Genomic DNA, 21,702 nt, shown 5'->3' with positions numbered 1-21,702 from the left:
GGGGACGATTTTTGTTCGCTCGATCGATGGCAAGATGGCGGAGGAGAACAAGGAGGTATGTTTTAAAATCCATTGTTTTTTGTCTATCAGACAGACCATCCGTCAAAAATTTGTACGTATTTGTAGGCATAGGCAACTTTAAAATTCCTCTGTGTATATATTATTGTTTATAGAGGTCACTGTTAATGGTCAACAGGTCGTCTTTTGTTAGTGATATAATAGAAGCGGTCTGTTAAATTGTTAAGGATAGAAAAAGTTGATTTTTTTAAAATATTCGCAAGAATGTTAATTTCTGAAGCATCACAGCAATTGTTCAGAGTACTCAGGAAACTTAAGGACGTTGTGTTTAGAAGCAGCAATGAACCATCATGCATGATAGTGTGTTTTCCCTTGTTCTTCATCAGTCCGGATAGATTGAAAACAGATTCTGGGGAATTCAGGACTGAATGAAAAGTTGAAATTTTCACCATACTGTGCATGTACAGTAAGAGGAGTGATTTATAGCAACTTATGGAGTATTCGAGAAAAAATAATTAAAGTTCAGTTTTCATCAGAATGCAAAGTCCAAGTGTTTGCCGACTGTTTAAAGAACCCAAATAAAGTTCTGAAGTGCATCTTCAAATCCAGTTGGGTTCGCCAAATACTGGGGACTTTGCAAGAAAAAAATCCCGCACGGGTGGGGAAATACAAGAACTTTGAAATACACAATTTGCAAAGTCCCCATATCAGCCCGGGGTCCCCCCCCCCTCGGGGAAGCCGATGACAAGTGCACTATTCTTATTGTGTTTCGATATCAGGAATAAAGGAATACACAGAATTTATTTCTGCAAAGAATGCCATTTTGCCTATTCCTATCTACTCCTTGCATTCCTATTACAGCATAGTCCCAAAAGAATTCTCCCCGAGTCATCTTCACACTCAGTGTAATCCAGTTATTAATCTTATTAGAATGGTGAGATGGCAATTAAGGTTTATAGTTAGAACCTTTTTATTTTATAAAGTTTGCCTGGCCTTAGTTGTTGTAGATGTTCAAAGGTTTTTTTTTAAAACGTTTAATAAGTTATTTAAATTTGCTGCCTTGAAAATTTGAGCCTTGAAAATAACGAATCAAGGAGCACAACTTTTAATTAGCTGCCCTTGTTTTTTACATGTTATATGGCAAAGGATACCGGAATTTCTCATTTCTTAAAGCTCTTTCTCTTTAAGCTATCTTGATCCTGATAAATGATTATATTTTTGACAAACTATTTTCATGGAAACTGATAAATTATTTTCCTTACTTAAAGTAATTTGAAGTATTGTTTAAATTATAGTTGATTTTCATCTGCTTACAAGTATGATTAGTGAAAAAGTTTCCCAGGACTAGATTGACAGCTCCACATGCAACTATTATCCTGGCCAATAAGACATTAGCGACACTTGACTGTTTTGGCAATTTTTCCCATTTTACTTTGCTTCAACAACATCGACATCTTTCCCACAAGTCGCTCATTAACATAATCTCCCCCTCCCTCTCGGTTCAATGTTGAGGATTTACACTTGTTAATTTGTCTTTCTTCATCCCCATTGCATTGGAGAGAGAATGCATAGGAGTAAAATCATGTCTGCATATCAGCCCAAGTAAGGCCTCCGTTCCAAACAATTTGGCCAGGATAATTTGTATAATGAAAATATACCTGCATTGTGGGACAATTGAACCAGATCCTTGGGTGTTAATGATTCGATTTCAAAATACATGTCCATGCAGTTGATATAAAATTTATATTTTATTAAAAACTGGATCATTGTATAATTTAATTCGAGCTATTTGATTGGCTTAGCGGCCATAGTATATGAGCCATTATAGCGGCCATGGTATATGAGCCATTATACCATGCTCAAGAAATAGACTAGACCATTAAATTGTCTTGTAATAATTCTTGCAATGCGAAATCAGCAAAATCTAGCAGTATTTCTTGATTATTTTTAATAAGACAATTATTCCACTCGTGCTTGTTGGATACGCACACCCTTGGCTATCTATCATCTCATATCCAACACGCGTTGTTAAATATAATTTGTGGACTCTTATGTTCTTTTATTTATTCTCCACAAAAAATGTACTTACTTATACAGTTATCACTAATGACTGGTGCTTGTAAATACAGTTTATAGCAAGAGAATCATTTAATTGAGTAATGTGGCTTTCTTAAGAGCTGAAAAGAATTTTGAGACCACATGATCTCATTTCTGTTGAAACAAAAACGATTCTTAAATTGATGTAATTAAACCACTGGTCAGAAATATTAACTTTTATTGAAGTGTATTTACTGGTTTATAATCTTGTGTAATTACTGTGTATACTAATGAACACTGATATTGGCCTTAAGTCAACACTAGTCTAGGGAAAGGTCATGTCAGCACTCAAGAGAGTTTAGGAAAACTGTAGTGTTTGTTTGAGTTGACAAACATTGAAGTTCTGCCAAACCTACTATCATTATATCGAGTAATTTAACAACTCATACCAGTTTGTAAACTGAACAGTTTTTGTTGGTACAATAAAGGTTTACTGGTATATTTGTTTTGAAGTATTATTCTCAAGATTGAAATATTTTCTTTACTGTCAACTTCATAGACTGCTCCTCTGACAACCTGCTGTGTAGTAGGATGTTAAAGATTCCTCGCTGTCTTTACCGAAATACTGTGTAAATGATTTCTGAAACAGTTTCATCCCAGCGGCTACACTTGCGTTCAATAACATCTGAACTATCACACATCAACATTTCATGCACAGACTGTAAAGTTGTAACCATATGAGTGAACTGAGCAAGGCTGATATGAACACCCGCAGTTTTTTTTTCTTCACTGAGAAGCCATGAAGTGAAACAGATGCGATGCCAGTGTATTGCCTTGTACAAGATTATTCTCAGAAAGGTCAACATGGTTTCTAGGAATCGGCAATGTTCGGGTGACAATGGGATCACAACCAAGTCACGTGGTTGGTGTGAGAAAACTTTAATGATTTTCGCTCCAATTTTAATCATCTATTACCTTGGCTGAGTGAATGAAAGAAAAAACGGGTTTTCGTGAAAATTTATGTGAAGAGAAATTTATGAACAGGAAATAAGATCAAGCAACGTGTCTTACCGATGTACGCAAGTATGTTTCTTGGTATCCAAAAAGAAAACTGGGGGTAACCATGCATTTTTTAGAGATAATAAAACTAAATTTGGAAAAAAATGCCATACATTTCTTTGTATGATGTTGTATGATGGTTGCTTAATTATCTTACAAAAAAATACCCCGCTACCCCAAATTATCTTTCGGGATTCCATTAGCCCATACTAAGATAAGCTTTTTCCGCATAGTCACAAAGTATGCAAAAATACTTCGTTAATTGTAGGCACTGTCGTTAAACGTAGAAAATTAGAAGATCCTTTAAAGGGGAAGTATCATGGGGTTTTTTTAACTCTTTTGTTAAAAATGTTGAATTAAGACCTTCACTTTGCTTCAAAATAATTCTGGAACAACGAGAGGAGAGAAATCAACTCAATTCTTGACAGGAACAACTCGTCCTCTGCTCTAGCGCATTTTGGAAACAAAAATATGATAACTTGAAAAACATTAGCCTAACATTTTTCAAGTTTCAATTCATACGGGCCCACTCTGTCTCTGGCCAGGGGCACTAATCTACAGTTGTATTACTTTGGGGTGATAATTAACAAAACTTGACAATAATTTTTTGTTTCTGTTGTCAGACAAACATTTTTGGCTTTTGAAATGACATCAAATTTTTGTGATACTTCCCCTTTAAGATAAGGTTTTCACTTTTAGAGCGCAAAGCTGAAAAGTTATTTGTGAGTCTGAGTTTACTAAATTATTTCAGTTATTATTTACATAAAAAAGGTTTCAATTTTTTTTAAAAGTTAAGTATGTCATGTATTCAAACGGTAAAACACAGACGGTAAACAGAGACTGATCGACACTGTGTCTGTTTTCGCCGTTTAATTGAATACGCGACATACTGAGTGCTCCTTTATTGACATCACAGCCCTATTATCCCCAGTCTCCCATCTTGCGCTGTATTGTACCCAACCGAAACTGAAATTTGATGCTTTTATATGAGTCAAAAATGGGGAAGAAAAATTGATAAGGAATCTATTTTCTACTTTCATATGAGAACGACATGAAGATTTGACGAAACAAATAATTTTTTTTGTCATATACACTTAGGTTCACGCAATCACTGATGGAACATAATATACTGAAAGAAATAACACACAAAAAAATATTCAATTGTTTCTATATTTTACATTTTATTCAGATGTTCAAGCAAACACACACCTCCACCCTTTAAAAGCCAGAGGGATATTACTTGCCCTTGCAGGGACATCTTTAGAGGGATTAGTCTGGCAGGGGTGTTAAAACCTTTCTAAACATCTTAATAATGATCAGAACCTAATTTCTTGCTACAACATCTCTACTTAATCAAGCACACAACTCATGAGATTAACGAAAATGATCACCAGTGAAAGAAAGTCTTGATGATAAAACAAATTCACCAAATGCATGTTGACACTGTGGCTTCTTTAAAGGTACAACTTTATACAAATACCGGTAGGCCATTTTTGAGTTGCTTTGAACTTCATTAAGAAAGTGGGGCTTCATGCAATGTTTCTAGTATGAAATTAGTTTAAATTCATATGCAAACAAAACTAATTTTTATATGAAAAGTTTTGCCTTTAGCTTCACTTCCATAAATATGAGGTTCATTTACAGTAGCAACTCGGAAATGGCCCGTTGAACTACATAAGCTGTCCACTTTACAGGTTTTGCTGCCAACATCGATCTTTCCCAACATGAACAACCCTCTCAAAACATTAGCTTTTTACAAGGTAATAAGTGGGAAAGAGTTGGGGTGGGGGAGGCAAAAAGGTGCCACTATCACCTTGTTGAGCAAGACCAAACTTGGTAATTTCTCGCCAATGTCTGTATTGTTGACTACATTCACACAGAGTCAACTGCTTGATTGTCTTTGTGCCGTAGCTCCATTGACAGTTGACCGTCTCAGTGATGGTGGTTTGTTTATAGGAATGGTGTCCATGTTCCTTGTATGGAAGGATTCTCTGTGTGCCAAAATTTTCTTATCCTTTGTACTTTAACTCCTAATTCATGCCTAAGTCTTTCAACCCACTCTTCGATCTCCTCTGGAGTTTTGTTCTTCACTTCCACTATTTTACTGTTGCCATTCACTAAAACACAAAAGTAGATAAATACAAAAAAAATTGGAAGTGATACACTTGAACTGCAAGCCATTGCAGTAATGTCTGCATCTTAAAGGGGAAGTATCGGCCTACATGTACTCTGTTTCTGGCCAGAGGCACTAATCCACAGTTTTATTGCACTGGGGAGATAAAAATTATTTAAAACAAACTTGACAATTGATCAGCATGACTAAGATAAGTACAATACACAACCACACTTGATTTCATATGCATTTTTGTTGTGTATCCACTCAGTTGAAAAAAGTTGTCCTGTGCAACTTTCAATATTGTAAACAATGCAACCTGGTGATGTCATAGAATAATTTAATTGGCATGTGCATATTTTGTGTCTTTTCCTTTGTCTGCAAACATTATGCGAATTTTAAGCCCCAAAAACTGCACAACTTTTTATTTTCTAACAACATGAAGATAAATAGCTGATAGGTCAAACACTTCCCACTGTATCGTGGGGTTTTTGGTATCTTTCAAATGTTAAAAATGATGAAACAAGACCTTCAATCGGCTGCCAAATAATTCTAGAATGACAAGAGGAAAGAAATCAACTCAATTCTTGAAAGGAACAACTTGTGATCTGTTCTAGCGCATTTTGGAAACAAAAATGGAAGAACTTGAAAAATATTAGCCTAACATTTTTCAAGTTTCAATCCATACCATCCTACTCTGTCTCTGGCCAGGGGCACTTATCGACAGTTTTATTGCACTGTCATGTGGTGATAAAAATTATTTATAACAAATTATACAATGTACTGAATGCTACGCGCGCTGTGATTGGTCGTTGCCCATGATCTATTAGAGTACAGACACACGGATGACGTCACGGAAAAATTGTTTTCTTCGTTTTGTCCAACATGGCGCGCGGTTTTGAAAATGTTTGAGATTATTTCGAATTGAGCAATGAAGGCCTCGAGAAAAGTTTAGTAGGAGCTGTTTACAAACAAGAAAAAGAAGAAACAAAGGCGAAAGTGTTCTTGTCTATTTGAAAATGCCTAAACTGGAACAAATCTTCAAAACAGCTGTTAGCGCTACGAAAAGGCGCACAGTTTTGAAAATATTTACTCGATTATTCTGCTTTGAGCAAGTGAAGGCCTAGGTAAAAGTTTAGGGGAAGCTGTTTACAAGTACGATAAAGAAGAAAAGAAGAAGCCGACATGGAAAGTACCGGTAGCGTTGGTGACTTTGAAAATTCCTCAACTGGCACAAATGGAACAGTCAAGCGCTACGAGGCAAGTTTATCGTGTTTCCTTTCTGTTCATTGTATAAAACAAATAGATTCCAAGTTGCGGTGCGTCTGTTCAGTAATAGATCACAGAAGACGTCAAAATGTGGTAAGAACATCAGTGACACACTCGCCTGCGGCTCGTGTGCCACTTTTTTGTTCTCACCACATTTTGACGTCATCTGTGATCTATTACTGAACAGACGCACGGCAACATGGAATCTTTTTGTTAATTTGACAATTATTTTTTTGTTTCTGCTGACAGACAAACATTTTTGGGTTTTGAAATGACAGCAAATTTGCATAATACTTCCCCTTTAAGCAGCATTCTTTCATCCCCAGTTCAAATTTATGTATTTCAAGTATTTCACTTCCATATCTTCACCTCTTGGTATGGCATAAGCAAAAGTCAAGTGGTCTCCATCAGCCGTAATGGTTTTTATTCAACACCAATTGATCAGCATGACTAAGATAAGTACAATACACAACCACACTTGATTGCATATGCATTTTTGTTGTGTATACACTCAGTTGAAAAAAGTTGTCCTGTGCAAACTTCCAATATATTGTAAACAATGCAACCTGGTGAAATTATAGGATAACTAAATTGGCATGTGCATGTTTTGTGTCTTTTTCTTTGTCTGTGAACAATATACGAATTATAAGCCCTAAAAACTGCACACACTTTTATTTTCTAACAACATGAAGACACATTCGCTGATAGGTCAAACACTTCCTAGAAAGCTGTTGCATCTTATCCTTCATGGTTTATACCTTTAAAGAGACAACGTTTTCACAACCAAGTGTACTCAGCAGACCACAAGGGTGAGAAATCTGTACTACCCAGGGGGGAGGAGGGATGGCGCAGAGGTGAGAGCACTCGCCTCCCAGCATACATGTGGCCCAGGTTTGATTCCCAGACTCAGTGTCACATGTGGGTTGAGTTTGTTGTTGGTTCTCGTCTTTGTTCCGAGAGGCTTTTCTTCGGGTACTCCGGCTTTTTCCTCTCCTCAAAAACCAACATTTCTAAATTCCAATTCAATCTGGAAAGTGTCCCCTGGCCAATAAGCACTCTGCGGTAAATACATTGACACCTAAATAAAGTGATTTTTTAATTTTATTTTATTCCGGAAAAAGCACAACCAAAAGGTTAATATGCACAATGAATGATCACAGAAAATTCTCTTAATCCCTTCAATAGGCTAGGTGTAAGAGAGTAAGGTCATTTTTAAAAACCACTTGAAGACAATATTTAATAAGACATCCATTAAGTTTAAGTAACTTACGAAATCAAGTTACGAAAATTTGCAACGATCCTGGGATGTTTCCCATTTCGTTCTCTGACGTAAACTGTAACTTCAGGATTGTTCTTTGCAAATTCCACGATTTCCCTGTCAATGTATTCCCTGAGAGAAACACACGAGGCGATGCCGGTCAAAAGAGCTTCACGAAAAGACAAAATCCTTTTCAACAGTTAATGCATTACATTATTCCTCTGCTGCTTCCTCTGCGTTTACAGTAATTAAAAACTAGCCGCTGTAACGGACGAACAAATCGACCGAATACTCTGTTAGGGATTCCAACCTGCGCCATATTGAAATTTAGAAATTAGTTCCCAGATCCTTTTGAAGTATGTTCCTCATGTAAGAGGATTGGAGTTGACAATACACAGGCAGCCCAAGAGAATTTGTTTTGTGGCCACAGCCCGTCCTCTGGGGGACTTGCGTATGTATATAAACAATAAAATAAATTTTCCTTAAGTTTTAGAATCCTGCAAATATAAATTCACAGATGAGACAAAAAAATATTTTACCGCAACTTACAAATATAATTGCAAAATAGCACTGAATCTATAAAATTAATATATATTTTACACTTTACCCAGTGCAAAGATAGTTACAGCTTGCTTGGAACACAGGCGGTCGGTAGGTTTTCTTAGTTTAATTCCCGAATGAAAGCTGATATTAACTCAGTCGACGATCTTCAACGCAGATTTCATATTTCCTGACCAGATGAATGCGATGCTATAGCAATGAGTGTCACCCAACAGCATTTCGTCATCTGGCCTGGCATTTTTAATCCTCAGTAGAGGTCTTTGTCCAAGGAAACAATGCAACGACATACACCACGCCCAAACCACTATCATTAGGATCAGATCCAGTCATGGGTTCGAGCCCCCATCAAACATGTCTGTTTTTTACTTTTCTCATTTCACCATTTTTTTTTTCTTTCATAGGAATAATGGAGAAAGAGAACTTGACGTATATCGGTTAGTGAATTTTGTTCAAATGACGCCCGTAAAATGAAATGTCCTATGGCTCTCCCCAAGATTAGGACAGCTCTTTCAGTTTAAAGAGCCTGTTCACAGTTTAAATTCAGCTTTGTACTGTACAAGATATCAAAGATGTTGTATACCAGCAATTTTGGGGGCTGGTCACAGGATGAACTAACCATGGAGGAAAACTGGATATGCTGTAAATTTTAGTAAGCAAGCAAGAAAGAACTAAAGCGTTAAACCCATAATTAAAATCAAAGCTCCTAACACCTTAAATTGTTGTTTTTAACATGCTGATCACAGTTTCATAATGAAAATGAAAGTCATCTAGCCCGTTTTTGTGTTACAACCACTTAAAGCTAGTAGGGGTGTCTTTAACTGGTTATACTGTTGCTATCAGGGTGACCTATTATGTCGAGAAAACGACCATAACTTGTTCACCAATGATTAGGCATTTGTTTCATTCCATTATTGTTGTATCAACTGATAAAGAGTGGTAGTACTGATCCGTTAAAATATAAATGTTGGAAATCAATGCTAGCCACCTTAAAAGTCTCCTCGGGTTGGTCGTTGCCATAACTGATGCGGTCATTCTAGTATTGGACTGATATCAAGAATTGGCATCCCTCTAAAATACTCAATTAGCACTGGCACCGATAGTTTACTGTTGTATTCCTACTCATAAAGGAGGACTGCCACGAGCCGGTTGCTGGGGAAGCCGTGCGCAGATGTTTCAAGGAAGACGAGATTAGGATTGAGCTTCCTTTCATGGATTACAACAAAAACAACGCAGGCTAGCACGAGTACGCCAAGTGCTTTGAAGACGAGGCTGTTACCTGTGATACGCCTATCTTAAAACTCTTCATCGCTGTTTTGTGCGCGTTTCAGTGGCACATACATGAAGTACATGGCAATTTTGAAGAGAGGGTTGAACAACTCAAGCCTAAACTGTAAACAGGCTCTTTCATGGTTTCTGATAGCATTTTGGGTGAGGAAGGACAGAGCTCATTTGCCTTAAAGTAGTTTATCATCTCCTGTATTTAATTGAATACCGAAACTTTAGCTACAGTGTGACTTTCGGGTAACATTTGCTGCATACGAGTTTATATATTGTTGGCACTTTATTACTATCACTATAATGAAGGTTTTCCTTTACTGCACTCTATGATTGGTTCGCAAAACTCGCGCCACTTTCTCAATCAATAAGAAGCAAAATCAAAACCAATCCTGACTTGTTCATGCGTGTTTTCCCGCGCTTGATGCCGCCAGCGCTACTTGGTGCCTGCTACATGTATGATTGGTTCATTTTGCTGTTTGCTGCACTCTGTGATTGGTTAGCAAACTCACGCCACTTTCTCAACCAATGAGAAGCAAACCGCAAATCACTCGTTACTTGTTCGTGCGCGTTTTCCCGCGCTTGGTGCCGCCCGCGCTATATGTATTTGCTTTGCATTCTGATTGGATCATTTAACCTCTGCAAAAGGGTAAGCATACTAACTGTCTGCTTGTGCCAATTTTGACCCTCTAGTACTACTAACTTCACTTAAACAAAACTGCTACTGAGCAGTACTTTCTAGTGATTTTGCTTATTATGCTGTACAAGGTGGTTCTAACCGGTTGGAGTCTGTCGTTGAAATTCTAACGTGTGACCATTCAAATGAAAGCAGCTGAGCAGTACTTTCCTGTGGTGCTGCTTATTATTCTGTACAAGGTGGTTCTAACGTCTGAGTCTGTGGATGAAATCCTTAAGTGTGACCATTCAAATGAAAGCTACTGAGCAGTACTTTCCCGTGGTGCTGTTTATTATGCTGTACAAGGTGATTCTAACTTTTGAATTTGCGGTTGAAATCCTGAAGTGTGACCATTCAAATGAAAGCTATTGAGCAGTACTTTGCTGTAATAGTGTCTATTTTATTCTATTTATCAAGATAAAATCCTAAAGCGTGACCTTTCAAATTTAAGCTACTTACTGAGCACTTCTTTGAATGTTGAGGTTTTGTTCCTTTTTCCCAAGTTATTAAAATTATGTTATTCTGAATCTTGTCTTTGCATTCGGAGGGAAACAGTTAATGAGCTTTACGTACTTTATTTATTTGTAATATTACATGTTTTTTCTCTTTACTTTTACAGAGAATGAGAGTGACGCGTAACTCATTCTCACCAAGAGTTTTTCCAGCATAAAACCGACAAGACGCCTCCACAAATTCAAGGTTACATCAACAACACAAATCATACGTCAGTTTAGATGACAAGGAGTAAAACTCGTGCCTAAACAGACATTTTAACTTCATTCAGAGACTTTACACAAATAATAATAAAACAATCGTACAGAGCAGAGAATTGAAGACAAAAGCTGTCGCGGCTTGCCAGTCTAGTACATGGCGAGGTGGAAGAAAGTTTGTTTGAAGATCAAATCGCACGAAATTTAAACGAGAAGAAAAAGTTTGGAATTTCTATTCTTCTAGAATAGAACATAGAACCAAGCCAGCAGGATTGAGGAATAAAGTCCATTTTGCGAACATCGATGCCAATCAGTGGCTAAACGCAGACCGCCGAGATCTGATGAATTTCGTGATCACCTTCTATTGAGCTCTTTAACATAAACTGCCTCGGAATCAAGTTGAGGGTGCTTGTGTCCTTGGAGTGAAAATTACGTCAACAAACAACTTCAACTCTTCTTAGACGCTCTTTAATTTCTTTTCTGCTTTCATAAAGTCTCTATAAGCGACAGCCAACAGATATACTGGCAAATTCAAGTTTTTATCGCCAAAATAAGTAGCGTTGTTTGCTGCAAAAACTCTTCGACAGTCAGAAAGAACAAATTAACACGGCATTTGTTAGCATAAACTGGTTCGCGTACCTCCATGTTAGTCATGACCATGAGATTTGGAAAAAGTTAAGGTTATTAGACCTCAAACAAACAAACAACTGTTTTCATATGGAGTGAAAAATATGGAAACAATTTCATCTCTTCACTGAAGATAATTACATGTAAGATACGAACTTATGCAAGGGTATCTGTAAAACGCGGACTGGATGCCTGCGGATGGCGGATGGGAAAATGCGGATGAAAAATTATAAAAATAAATTTAAAAAAATGAAAAAAATGAAATAAAATAAAAAGTATTAATATATAAATATATACACATTAACAAGAAGAAAAGAATTAAATGGAAAATGACAACAACAATAAGCAAAGGACTAACGTTACCCGAAAAAAAAAAAAAACTGAAACCACCAGTAAACAAAGTAGGCGCTGGGAAATCAAATAGGGCTTGTTCCGCTTCACAGCTACCATGAGCCATCAGGAAACCTTTCTTTTCGTTTGCAAGCACTCTCGCAGGGAACAAAATTAGTCGAGTTTAACTATGCAGTTTCCAATAAATGGGGTTAGTTTTTAAGAGATAAAGCGCATGCGAGTCTATAACAAATAACCGTGATAAGAAGCACAGCGGTTCAAACCCTATCCTTACAACGATCAAAAGAGAGGCTATACTGTCACCAGACGCACTGAAATGAGCCATACCAAGCCTAAACTAAATGCCACAAACGGCATAAGAACGACAGTTGCTAAACAGAAACGTAACAACAAGAGGTCAAAATGACCTTTGAGATCAATTACAACACATGCGACAGTTAAACACATGGCTTTGTTCAGTGTCTATCGCGCAAATCCTCCAAATCATAGATGGCATTTAATAAGAAAAAAATCCAGCGCTAACAGAAAATTTACAGGAGCACTGCTCTTTTCATAGAGAAAACGGTGTTCTCTGGATGACATACCCGTGAGGGCAAAACTCTTATTAAGGGTAAACACGCACATGAGAGTCGCGCAGGCCTGTCAACCCCATTATGCCATTCAATTCTTTTCTCTGGTTAATGTGTATATTTATATATTAATACTTTTTATTTTGTTTCATTTTTTTTTTTTTTTCAATTTTTTTTATTTATTTTTTATTTATTTTTTTTTTATCCGCATTTTTCCATCCGCATTTTCCCATCCGCCATCCGCAGCCATCCGGTCCTCGTTTTACAGATACCCCTTATGCAAGGTACTTTAAATAATGTTCAATTCAAAGATTAAAAATAAAAAAAATATATACTGTTTTCATATGGAGTGAAAAATATGGAAACAATTTCATCTCTTTACTGTAAATAATTACATGTAAACGACGAACGTATGCAAGGAACTGTAAACATGTTTAATTCAAAGATTAAAAATAAACAATAACTATTTAACTACAAGGGTCTATAACAGTACACCTTGTCTCTCGACATTCATAACGAATATATTTACATTTAAATAATTCAAAGAAAATAAAAGAAACTTTTCAAGCATTGATTATTGTTTACACTGTTAACTTAACACCTAAGTAGTACCCAGATCTCAGACCGCCTACATTTGGGCATTGACAAGAGAGGAGACTGGGTATGACAGTTTTTTGGTACATTCATATGGTCCAGGTGCAAATATAAATACTGGTTTAACCGGTTTTCTCGTCCACTCATGTTCACCTGGCCTAACGGGATTTTACAAAGTGGTTGTTAATTCGTACTACTCGTATTATTTTTTAACGGTTGCCGTTTATAAATATAGCCATCATAAATCTCAACAAGAGAGTGGATTCCAGTTTTTTTTAACTTGAGGAAACGCAGAAATGAGCCCCATGTACGTTGACTCAAATTTGATGGTGGGCAAACGTGCATGAAACAAGTGATGATCTTTTGAAAAAAACGCTGAAATTCACATCTACAAAATATATATTAAAAGCCCGTCGAGATCGAAAACATTTCACCAGAAACAATCACTTGGCAAACCGTTATCTTATTTTATTTTTTTTTTCAAACATATGCCTTTACGATGACTTTCCGTTTTCGTCGCTACGTGATGATGGAAGCTGAAAATTTACTTACAAGCGATAACGTTTAAGTGTGAACTGGGCCACATTAAAGCGCTGTCAGATTGCGGGTTAATCTAAGCGGTGATTTTTGGTGCGTTCTCATCAAGATTTATCTGCGATTTTCAGTCCATCGAGAAGGACGTTATCCTTTAAAGGAAGACAATTCCATCTTTTATTGCAGACGGATGTATCTTTTCCAGAGAAAAAGAGGAAGCGATCAGTGTGGGGCCATGCCTGTGTCATTTGAGGATTTTCTGAACAGAACACGTAATGAAAGCGATGAAAGAGCCAGTGCTTCTTTTATGGATACGTCCTTCACAGAGAGGTGTTGTTAACCAACTGAGTACCACGCTAGCACACATTCCAGCAAGATGTTGTATTTTGATGGATAATATTTTAACCGTTACAATTAACGGATCTTGTACAAGGAAGTTGTAGTATTACGCTTGTCATGAAAATAAGGCGGCTTATGCAAGTTTAAACCTCTAACTTTTTATCAAAAACCGCAATAGACAGCTTAAGTTGATAGAAATTATCAATTTAAAAAAATAACAATTCAAACACGCGACTACTGAATGCTTGCTAATAAACAAAGCAAAATTCTTGAGAGACCTAAAAAATAACTGCCTTTGACTAGCGCGATACAGAAATGATCAAATTACTGAAGATTTTGAATGAATGAATGAATGAATGAATGAATGAATGAATGAATGAATGAATGAATGAATGAATGAATGAAAGTAACTCTCCGAGTTCCACTTCTAAAGCACTAAGTTTGCCTTCATATGTTTGTAATAATCATCTGTTCCTGTACCTCAGGACGGTTGATGGCTGCTTTAATTGTTGCTTTTTAAGGGAATATTAGTTCCATCAAGACAGCTTAATGTGGACAGTGGTATCGTTTTATGTAAACGTATTTACCACGGTGTCTAAATGGCGGCATAAAAATTAAGGATAATTCACACAGCGAGTTTCAAATTTCTTTTCAAATAGTTGAATGTTATGATGACACTTATGCTTGTCTTTATTCACTAAAGAATATTACCTTCATGGAAACGGTTGTGTAAAGATGCAATAGATTGTTAGTGCTTATCCGTTAATGGATTTATTTCCAAGAAAAATGATTGTCCAATGATGCAATTAGTTGTCAAAAGCATTTTATTGACTATCTTATAAATCAAACAATAAATTAAAAATAACCTAAATTCGTATTGTAATTACATTTGTTTTGTTTAGGCTTAGTACAACGATGTATAAGCGCTATAGAAATATCATGATAGTATTATATTATTTTAGCTTAATTCCAAATAGTTTTAAAGATTGTATATATATAGATCTCTGACTAATAATGCACACGCGAAGTACATCTCGCGTTATCCACGCGTGGGTTCTTCACGTAAACTTCGTTGCGTGTCTCACACGAGCCCTTAGGTAAAACACAGGCATCTCATTGGCGTTTTTGGCGAGTGTGGCGACTTTGGCGACTGAAATGAACTTACATTCAGTCCATTTTCGATTTATTTCATTTTTCTCAAACCTTCATTGACTAAATCCATTAACGGATAAGCACTTACAATCTATTGCATCTTAATGAGATTCTCCCTCAAAATTCCGGCCTAAATCATCTTTCCCAGACTACTATTACTGGCAGGGGCGTAGCTACTTGTACGCACATGCGCACGTGCGTACCTGAAAAAGTCGAAAATAAAATCAAATCAGGTAAGATGAAATAAAATAAAATAAAATGAATAAAACAAGAAGTGATTATGTGGCGTCATAAGTGGCTGCTGGTTGAAGATGGCACTCCCCAGGCCTTGGTGGGAACGCTAGACTTTTCTATCCCAGAATTTTAATCTACAATTGATGTAGCAGTCAGGACGCTTCTCACATACCCTGTGTCTACATGTGCTGCAAAGCGGCGCTTTAGCAGCATGAAGAGGCTTAAGACGCCACTTCGGAGTGCTATTTCAGATGCGAGGTTGTCCTCGCTATCCGTGATACATATTCACAAGCACAAGGAAGTAGACCTAAATGAGGTAATTTCTGTCTTTGCTGGAAGAAAAGACATACGGTTAGCTTTGTGTTTGTAACAGTAAACCATTACATCCATTATGCCTTTAGGAAAGCTATGCCTCAGTTTTTTTGCTCTTGGCGATGTAGATCTAGACATGTACACTTTGATTGTTTATTTGTAGATTTATACTGAGTAAGCGCGTACTTAATGCCGCTCAAAAGCAATGATGTGGAAAACAGTGGTAAAAAGTGCTCCGGCGTTTGCGAATAAAACCCTGAGATACCGCTAGCTTGTTGGCTTAATTAATAAATGAAGGGATCGGAGCACTTCAATGAACCCAAGACAGCAGCAAAGAATGTAACGACGTAATTGCCATTTCATATCACGCTTAAACGTACAGCATAACCTCACCATCCTTACAATAAAGAAATTTTATTCATGTCATCATGATGGCACGTGAAAAAAAAATGGAGGTGGGGGGCTGGGGTTGCAGGGGGATTTGGAAAACTTGTGCGTACCTCTGGAAAAATCCTGGCTACGTCTCTCACTATTGCTTTTTGCCGCCGGCAAATATTTTGTTAAAGAATCCAGGAATGTTTCTCAGAAATCATGGAAGGTGTTGAATTAATAAGTTCAATTAAAACTGACTGGTAACTTTCATATTTATAGTAAAAATTCATTTAGTCTCCATAGGATGTCGAAATTTAAATAAAAAAATGTTGGCGTTTTTGTAGCAACTTGCTTTGCTTGTTTTGTCTTTACATTTTTCTAATTTTAGGCCAAGAGCGCAGCACAATATTTGTTTATCTGGAGCTATACCAAACCTATACATGCGTCAAAACGTTACAGAGCTGTACATGTTCTTTATGAAAGGAACTACCAACAGACCAAAGATATAGACAAGACAGATAATAAGCAGTCAAGTGAACTTCACTCATGTTGAAGAACAAGGACAATTCATCAGTTGGATGCAATACTTTGGTACGGGTCAGGAGACTTTAAAATGTTGGTCACTAATGGTTTATAATAATGCGTTGGCGTCATTTTATTTTATTCAGTTTTTAATTCAACAAAAAGAAGCTAAACGGAACCTAGCGGTGAAAATAAAAAGACTACGGTGGTTTCTAAGACAGCTTGCTTCAAGCAGTTTTACTTTTTTATTTTGTCTCAGGAGTCGGCGAGAAGCTGGCGCGCGAGCTGGAAAAAATCTCGCGCGAAAACAGATTCATCACGTTATAATTCTTATCAGCCAGTTTTTGTTTTCTTTTTTTAATGTGGCGGCCAATTTTAGGAAGCGATCAGTTTTTTATTTGAGCTGTTGATAAAACAGGTGATTAACCTTTCTTCTGATAATGGCAATTATTTCTCTAAACGTTTTATGAAACCGTACTGTTCAATTAAGGACCTAACGGTGCATGTGTTCATAACAAACGGCGTCGTTGAGTCTGGATTTAAGGATCTTTGATAACATATTGACGATAATGAGATGCATAGTACCCTGTGCCACCACGTAACGCTATGGACAGCTATCTTAAAAGTAAAATGAATGAAAGCGAATTTCCAATCAATAGACTGAGTTGCTGTTATGATCAGGACTCTTGAAAGGGAGTTACAGAAGAATTGCTTAAATACGACTGCATACTATGTTCCCCTCCACCCACCGCCATTATGGAATGACAAGCATGATAGCTCAAATTGATCGTTTGTCTCACGATTGTTTCACATGGCTGTAGTTTGAATAAACAGACGTCAACGCAGTGGCGGCACCGCGAAACGATGTCTGTTTACTCCGGCTAACCTAGTTGTTGATGTCTTATCACAACGCTCTATGTAGCAGTCCGAACAACGAGAATCGAAATCCTCCAATCACTAACATCCAAAGCAAGAATGTCAAACATGGTGTTACTACTTATATTGATACCAGTCGACACAACCCGGCACCTAATCGAAACGTTGCGGTTAACACTTACAGTTATGTGTGTGACAACTGTTGTAAAAAACGATTGAATTGAACGATCATATCAAGTCGCGATCACTGAAGGCTAACACCTTTCATGACTTGTTAACAGTAAGCATATTCAAAAGAAAAGCTTTAACAATGCGATACGGTATGGACACAGCTTGAGGGTAGAAGCGGCAATAAATAAAGCCTTAGACAGTCATTGTTTTCGCTCTTGACACATCGTTTCCTTTCTCATTTGATTTGTTGAAAATAAATATTTCTAGACATAGCGTCAGGTCGGAAAGAAGCCCGCTTTTCAGTCTTTTGTGAGGCACTGAACTATGAACTCTTATTTCTACGGCAACGCCACAACACTGATCAACAAGCTCTGTTAGCTCACAGAATACAACTGTTAGCATTGTTTGGCTTTCTCTTTAGCTGTGATGTCCTCAATAGTAACGGCTGTGTTTAAAGCCACCATCGGCTTGCTCGTGAATAAAGGAAGGGATAAAGCAGCAGAAAAGTTGAAGGATGGCGACGTAACAGATCAGAAATTCCGTGGCTTGATCGTGCGTGAAATCGACGATATCAAGTCGCAGTTGAAGGGCTTGACAAGAAAAGATTTGTTAGCAAGCATCAGCTTCTTTAAAGAAGGAATCGAGTTGCTGTATGAAGTGTTTGATAAGGCAAGGCGCAAAAGGGAGCACGGCACGATAAAGGAAGAAGCAGCAGCTGGAACAGCTAGTGCTGAAGCAGTTTCTCTGGCAAAAGGAATGAGAAGGCTGGAGCTTACTAACGTGGATGAGTCAGCCACGAGGGCGCTTGCCAATGCAAAAGACAGATTCAAAGATGCCCGCAGAAAAGCGACAGAAGCATTCGCTAACGAAGCTTTGGAATTGTCTGATCGCGTACTGGCCATGCAATATCGAGTAATGTCGACAATATTGGAGACAGTAGACAATCCCGAGGACGCATTAGCAGCGTGTAGAGTGTGCATTGAAGAGCTACACAGTCTGTCAGCTGTTAAGAAATGTTTCACTGTCGAGCTTAAAAGAGGCTTCTGGGTTCAATTTAGTAAAGAAGAACGAAGGGCGATCATTTCCGCCACTTGTCATGTGAATCGCACCATCTACGATGTTATTCTGATGGTCAGCTTTGGCAACAACCAGCTGTCCGCAAACAACTGGCCTTGTGTTGATACCGGGGAAGGGAAAGTGGATCCGCTCTTTGATGGAAGAGTTTCTAAAGTGTTGCAGAGACAAGGTATGGAGCGCTGCTGTGTACCATGGTCATTTGGTGAGGAGGGTGAAGAGGAGCACAAGCTGAAGGATCCTCGGGGTATCGCTACAAACGCAGATGGACAGTTTATTATAACAGACGATTCGGATTCAAGTGTGAAAGTGTTTGACAGAAGCGGAAAGTTTGTTCTCCAATTTCACCCTGAACGTAATGACACTGAGACGGGCTTACGTGTTTACGATGTCGCCACTGCTATGAACAATAGCAGCATCTATGTACTGGTCGAGCCGTGGAGGTATGGGGCTGAGTTTGAAGTTCAGGTATTCAGTCGTACCGCTGACCTACTACACAAGTTTCCTGTGAGGGGAGAGGGCAGGGACAGACTGGCAGTCACCAATAACAAAGTGCTGGTACTGACAAGAGGGAGGACTGTGCATGTGTACGAGCATGAGGGGAGATATGTACGCAGCTTTGGAGAAGGGATACTGCAGGATGCAGTTGATATCACTGCTGGTCCTGATGGCCAGATCATGACACTGGATGTTTCCTGTGTGTTCATATTCACCGAAGATGGTAAACAGCAGCGTAAATTCAACATTAACACCAAAGAAGATAACTACTGGCGTATTGCATGTCATCCATCTGGTGAATTTGTTGTCGTCGCTGGATATCAATGGGAACGAGCAGCAAAGCACCCGTGTGTGGCAATATACACTAAAGATGGTGAGTTCGTGAGGAGAATAGTAGTAACTGAAGAGAAGAATTTTGATATAACCGGGATTACAGTGAGCATGGAGGGTCACATTGCTGTGGCTATTAGAGATGTTTCCCGTAATGGCAAGGTAATTGTTCTCTAGAGTTAGTAGGGAGTTTACGCAACAGGACGGCTGATGTGGTGGGACGGCAAATTGTCCTTGTGTGACCAACGTCACGTCCAAGTATTTACGATTCTAGATTGTAACATTCCTACCACTCGTGGTCTTCACGTTGTAACAGACGTGAGAACAGCAGTTTTAGCCGCAAATCGCCTAAAAATGTGAAGGTTCTAAGATGTCATGTTGGTCACACAACGATAATTCAGCGTCCCCTTCTGTCAGCCGTCCTGTTGCGTAAGCTCACCAGTGATTCTGAACACAAATTAACATTTTTTTTTGGTGAAAACTAAAACGAAGGAAGTTTCATGAAAACAATTAACTCATTTTTCTTCGCGACAATTCAGGATTATCGACTATAATGAAGACAGCCATTACTGCTTAGCTTTCGACTGTAACTAGCTACTAACAGTAATGTCTGGATCAATTCCAAAAGCGATCATCCCCCCCCCCCCCGGGCAAACCCCCGGGCATTTGACTTTTTTAAAAATGCCTGATCAAATTCCCCTCTATATGGGCCGATTTCTAGGTCAAACGCCCCACTGGTTGGAGCTGAAAAGCCATCGTGTTGGTTTTTTTTTTTTTTGTATTCGCTAGCTCTGTTTAGATAAAAATCAACGAAATTCATACATTAATAAATTTAAAACAATTTATTATTAAAGATAATGCATAACATCACATATGAAACTCAACTAACAGAGAGTTTAGCGATATATGTACCGATACTCGCTTTTCTTTTATATTAAATGTACATGAAGTTTGCTAATACGTGTGATAACAAGAACAATGATAAAAAACACTATGTTATGAAACCTAGACATGCCAACAAGTTGAGCTTCGAACGCCGAGCAAAGGGAGAACGAGGCTTGAGGGAACTTGGACATAACACTGAAAATGAGAAGCGAAGGGCAATATGTAACCCCGCCATGCCAAAAACAATCTCAGATATATTTGTTGGAACGCTTCTCTGTGGTAGTATTAAATGGCTTACTACATTAAAAACTGTTTGACGCAATATACGCGTAAATTCTGGCTGTGAATAAAGCATTCCGACAATTTATGCGACCGCTGACCAGCATTTTTTCGACGGGTCAAATGCCCGATGGGTCGGGTTTCTATTCGCGTCAAATGCCCCACTATGTGGAGCCGAACAGGGGTCAAATGCCCGGGGGTTGCCCGGGGGGGGGATGATCGCGCTTGGAATTGACTGATACATAACTACGTTTACTGATATTTTAACTTTTGTTTTTTTTTCTTAGAGCTTGTAATGTATAATTCAATATCATTTGTGATGAAGAAAACTTACGAAAATATACAAGTTTTAAAATAGCATAAAGAGTGTAGGTATATTGAGGGTGTATTCTTTTAGAACAATTCTGGTTATTCTTATTGTGGTTCAGAAATAACGGAATACACAGAATTTATTTCTGCGGCAAAGAATGCAATTCTGCCTATTCCTATCTACTCCTTGTATTCCTATTACAGAATAGTCCCAAAGAATGCTCCCTGAGTCATATTCACACTCAGTGTAATCCAGTTATTAATCTTATTTGAATGGTGAGATGGCAATTAAGGTTTACAGTTAGAACCTTTTTATTACATGGAATGCCCGCAGGGCATGACGTGTCTAGGTTTCGGTCGGGTATCTTTTTTTTCTTTGTCGTAGTCACAAATCGCCACATTAATTTTTGCATTAAAATATGTCCTCCCCTGGTAGGGATGTATTGTTCTGATTGTCTTCAACAAAAGCGGCCCAATCAAAATCTGTTATTCGGGCACATATCACGAGAGAGGGGACCCACTCATCCCTTCCTGTGTGACGTCAAGTCATTATTTGATTTATTCATTAAACCTTGATTAAATTCTACCCTCTCCCAGAAGGGATTTATTGTTCTGATTGTCTTGAACAAAAACAGCCCAATCAAAATCTATTATCGGCGCGTATATCACGAGGGAGGGGACCCACTTATCTCTACCTG

General features: G+C 38.0%; 1 protein-coding gene, 2 long non-coding RNA genes and 1 pseudogene across 5 annotated transcripts in view; 2 read left to right on the top strand and 2 right to left on the bottom strand.

Annotated features, from left to right (window-relative positions):
- LOC146483053 (uncharacterized) overlaps nt 1–21,702 on the bottom strand; it is a 258,284-nt gene that overhangs the window by 110,938 nt on the left and 125,644 nt on the right. Inside the window, exon 2 of one of the 2 annotated variants that reach the window (XR_014863966.1) lies at nt 10,478–10,582. This is a non-coding gene — a long non-coding RNA (uncharacterized LOC146483053). Of the gene's footprint in view, nt 1–10,477; nt 11,346–21,702 lie in introns of both variants that reach the window. The other variant, XR_014863967.1, reaches the window with a different exon arrangement.
- LOC146483060 (uncharacterized) overlaps nt 1–21,702 on the top strand; it is a 286,304-nt gene that overhangs the window by 186,888 nt on the left and 77,714 nt on the right. The gene's annotated exons all lie outside the window — the stretch shown is intronic.
- On the bottom strand, nt 4,221–8,073 carry LOC146483065 (large ribosomal subunit protein mL43-like; annotated as a pseudogene). The gene is made up of 3 exons (XR_014863947.1): nt 7,967–8,073; nt 7,780–7,886; nt 4,221–5,231 (listed from the first exon to the last, which is right to left on the bottom strand). The product of XR_014863947.1 is annotated as a large ribosomal subunit protein mL43-like (transcript).
- LOC146483064 (uncharacterized) lies at nt 18,056–19,708 on the top strand. The gene has a single exon (XM_085106392.1). It carries the CDS (start codon nt 18,056–18,058, stop codon nt 19,706–19,708), a length of 1,653 nt encoding a protein of 550 aa, XP_084962518.1.

Source organism: Pavona decussata, unplaced genomic scaffold, assembly GCF_977016875.1.
Source record: "Pavona decussata unplaced genomic scaffold, jaPavDecu1.1 SCAFFOLD_40, whole genome shotgun sequence".
NCBI classification, from domain to species: Eukaryota; Metazoa; Cnidaria; class Anthozoa; order Scleractinia; family Agariciidae; genus Pavona; species Pavona decussata.
This window is presented reverse-complemented; position numbering and strand designations above follow the sequence as displayed.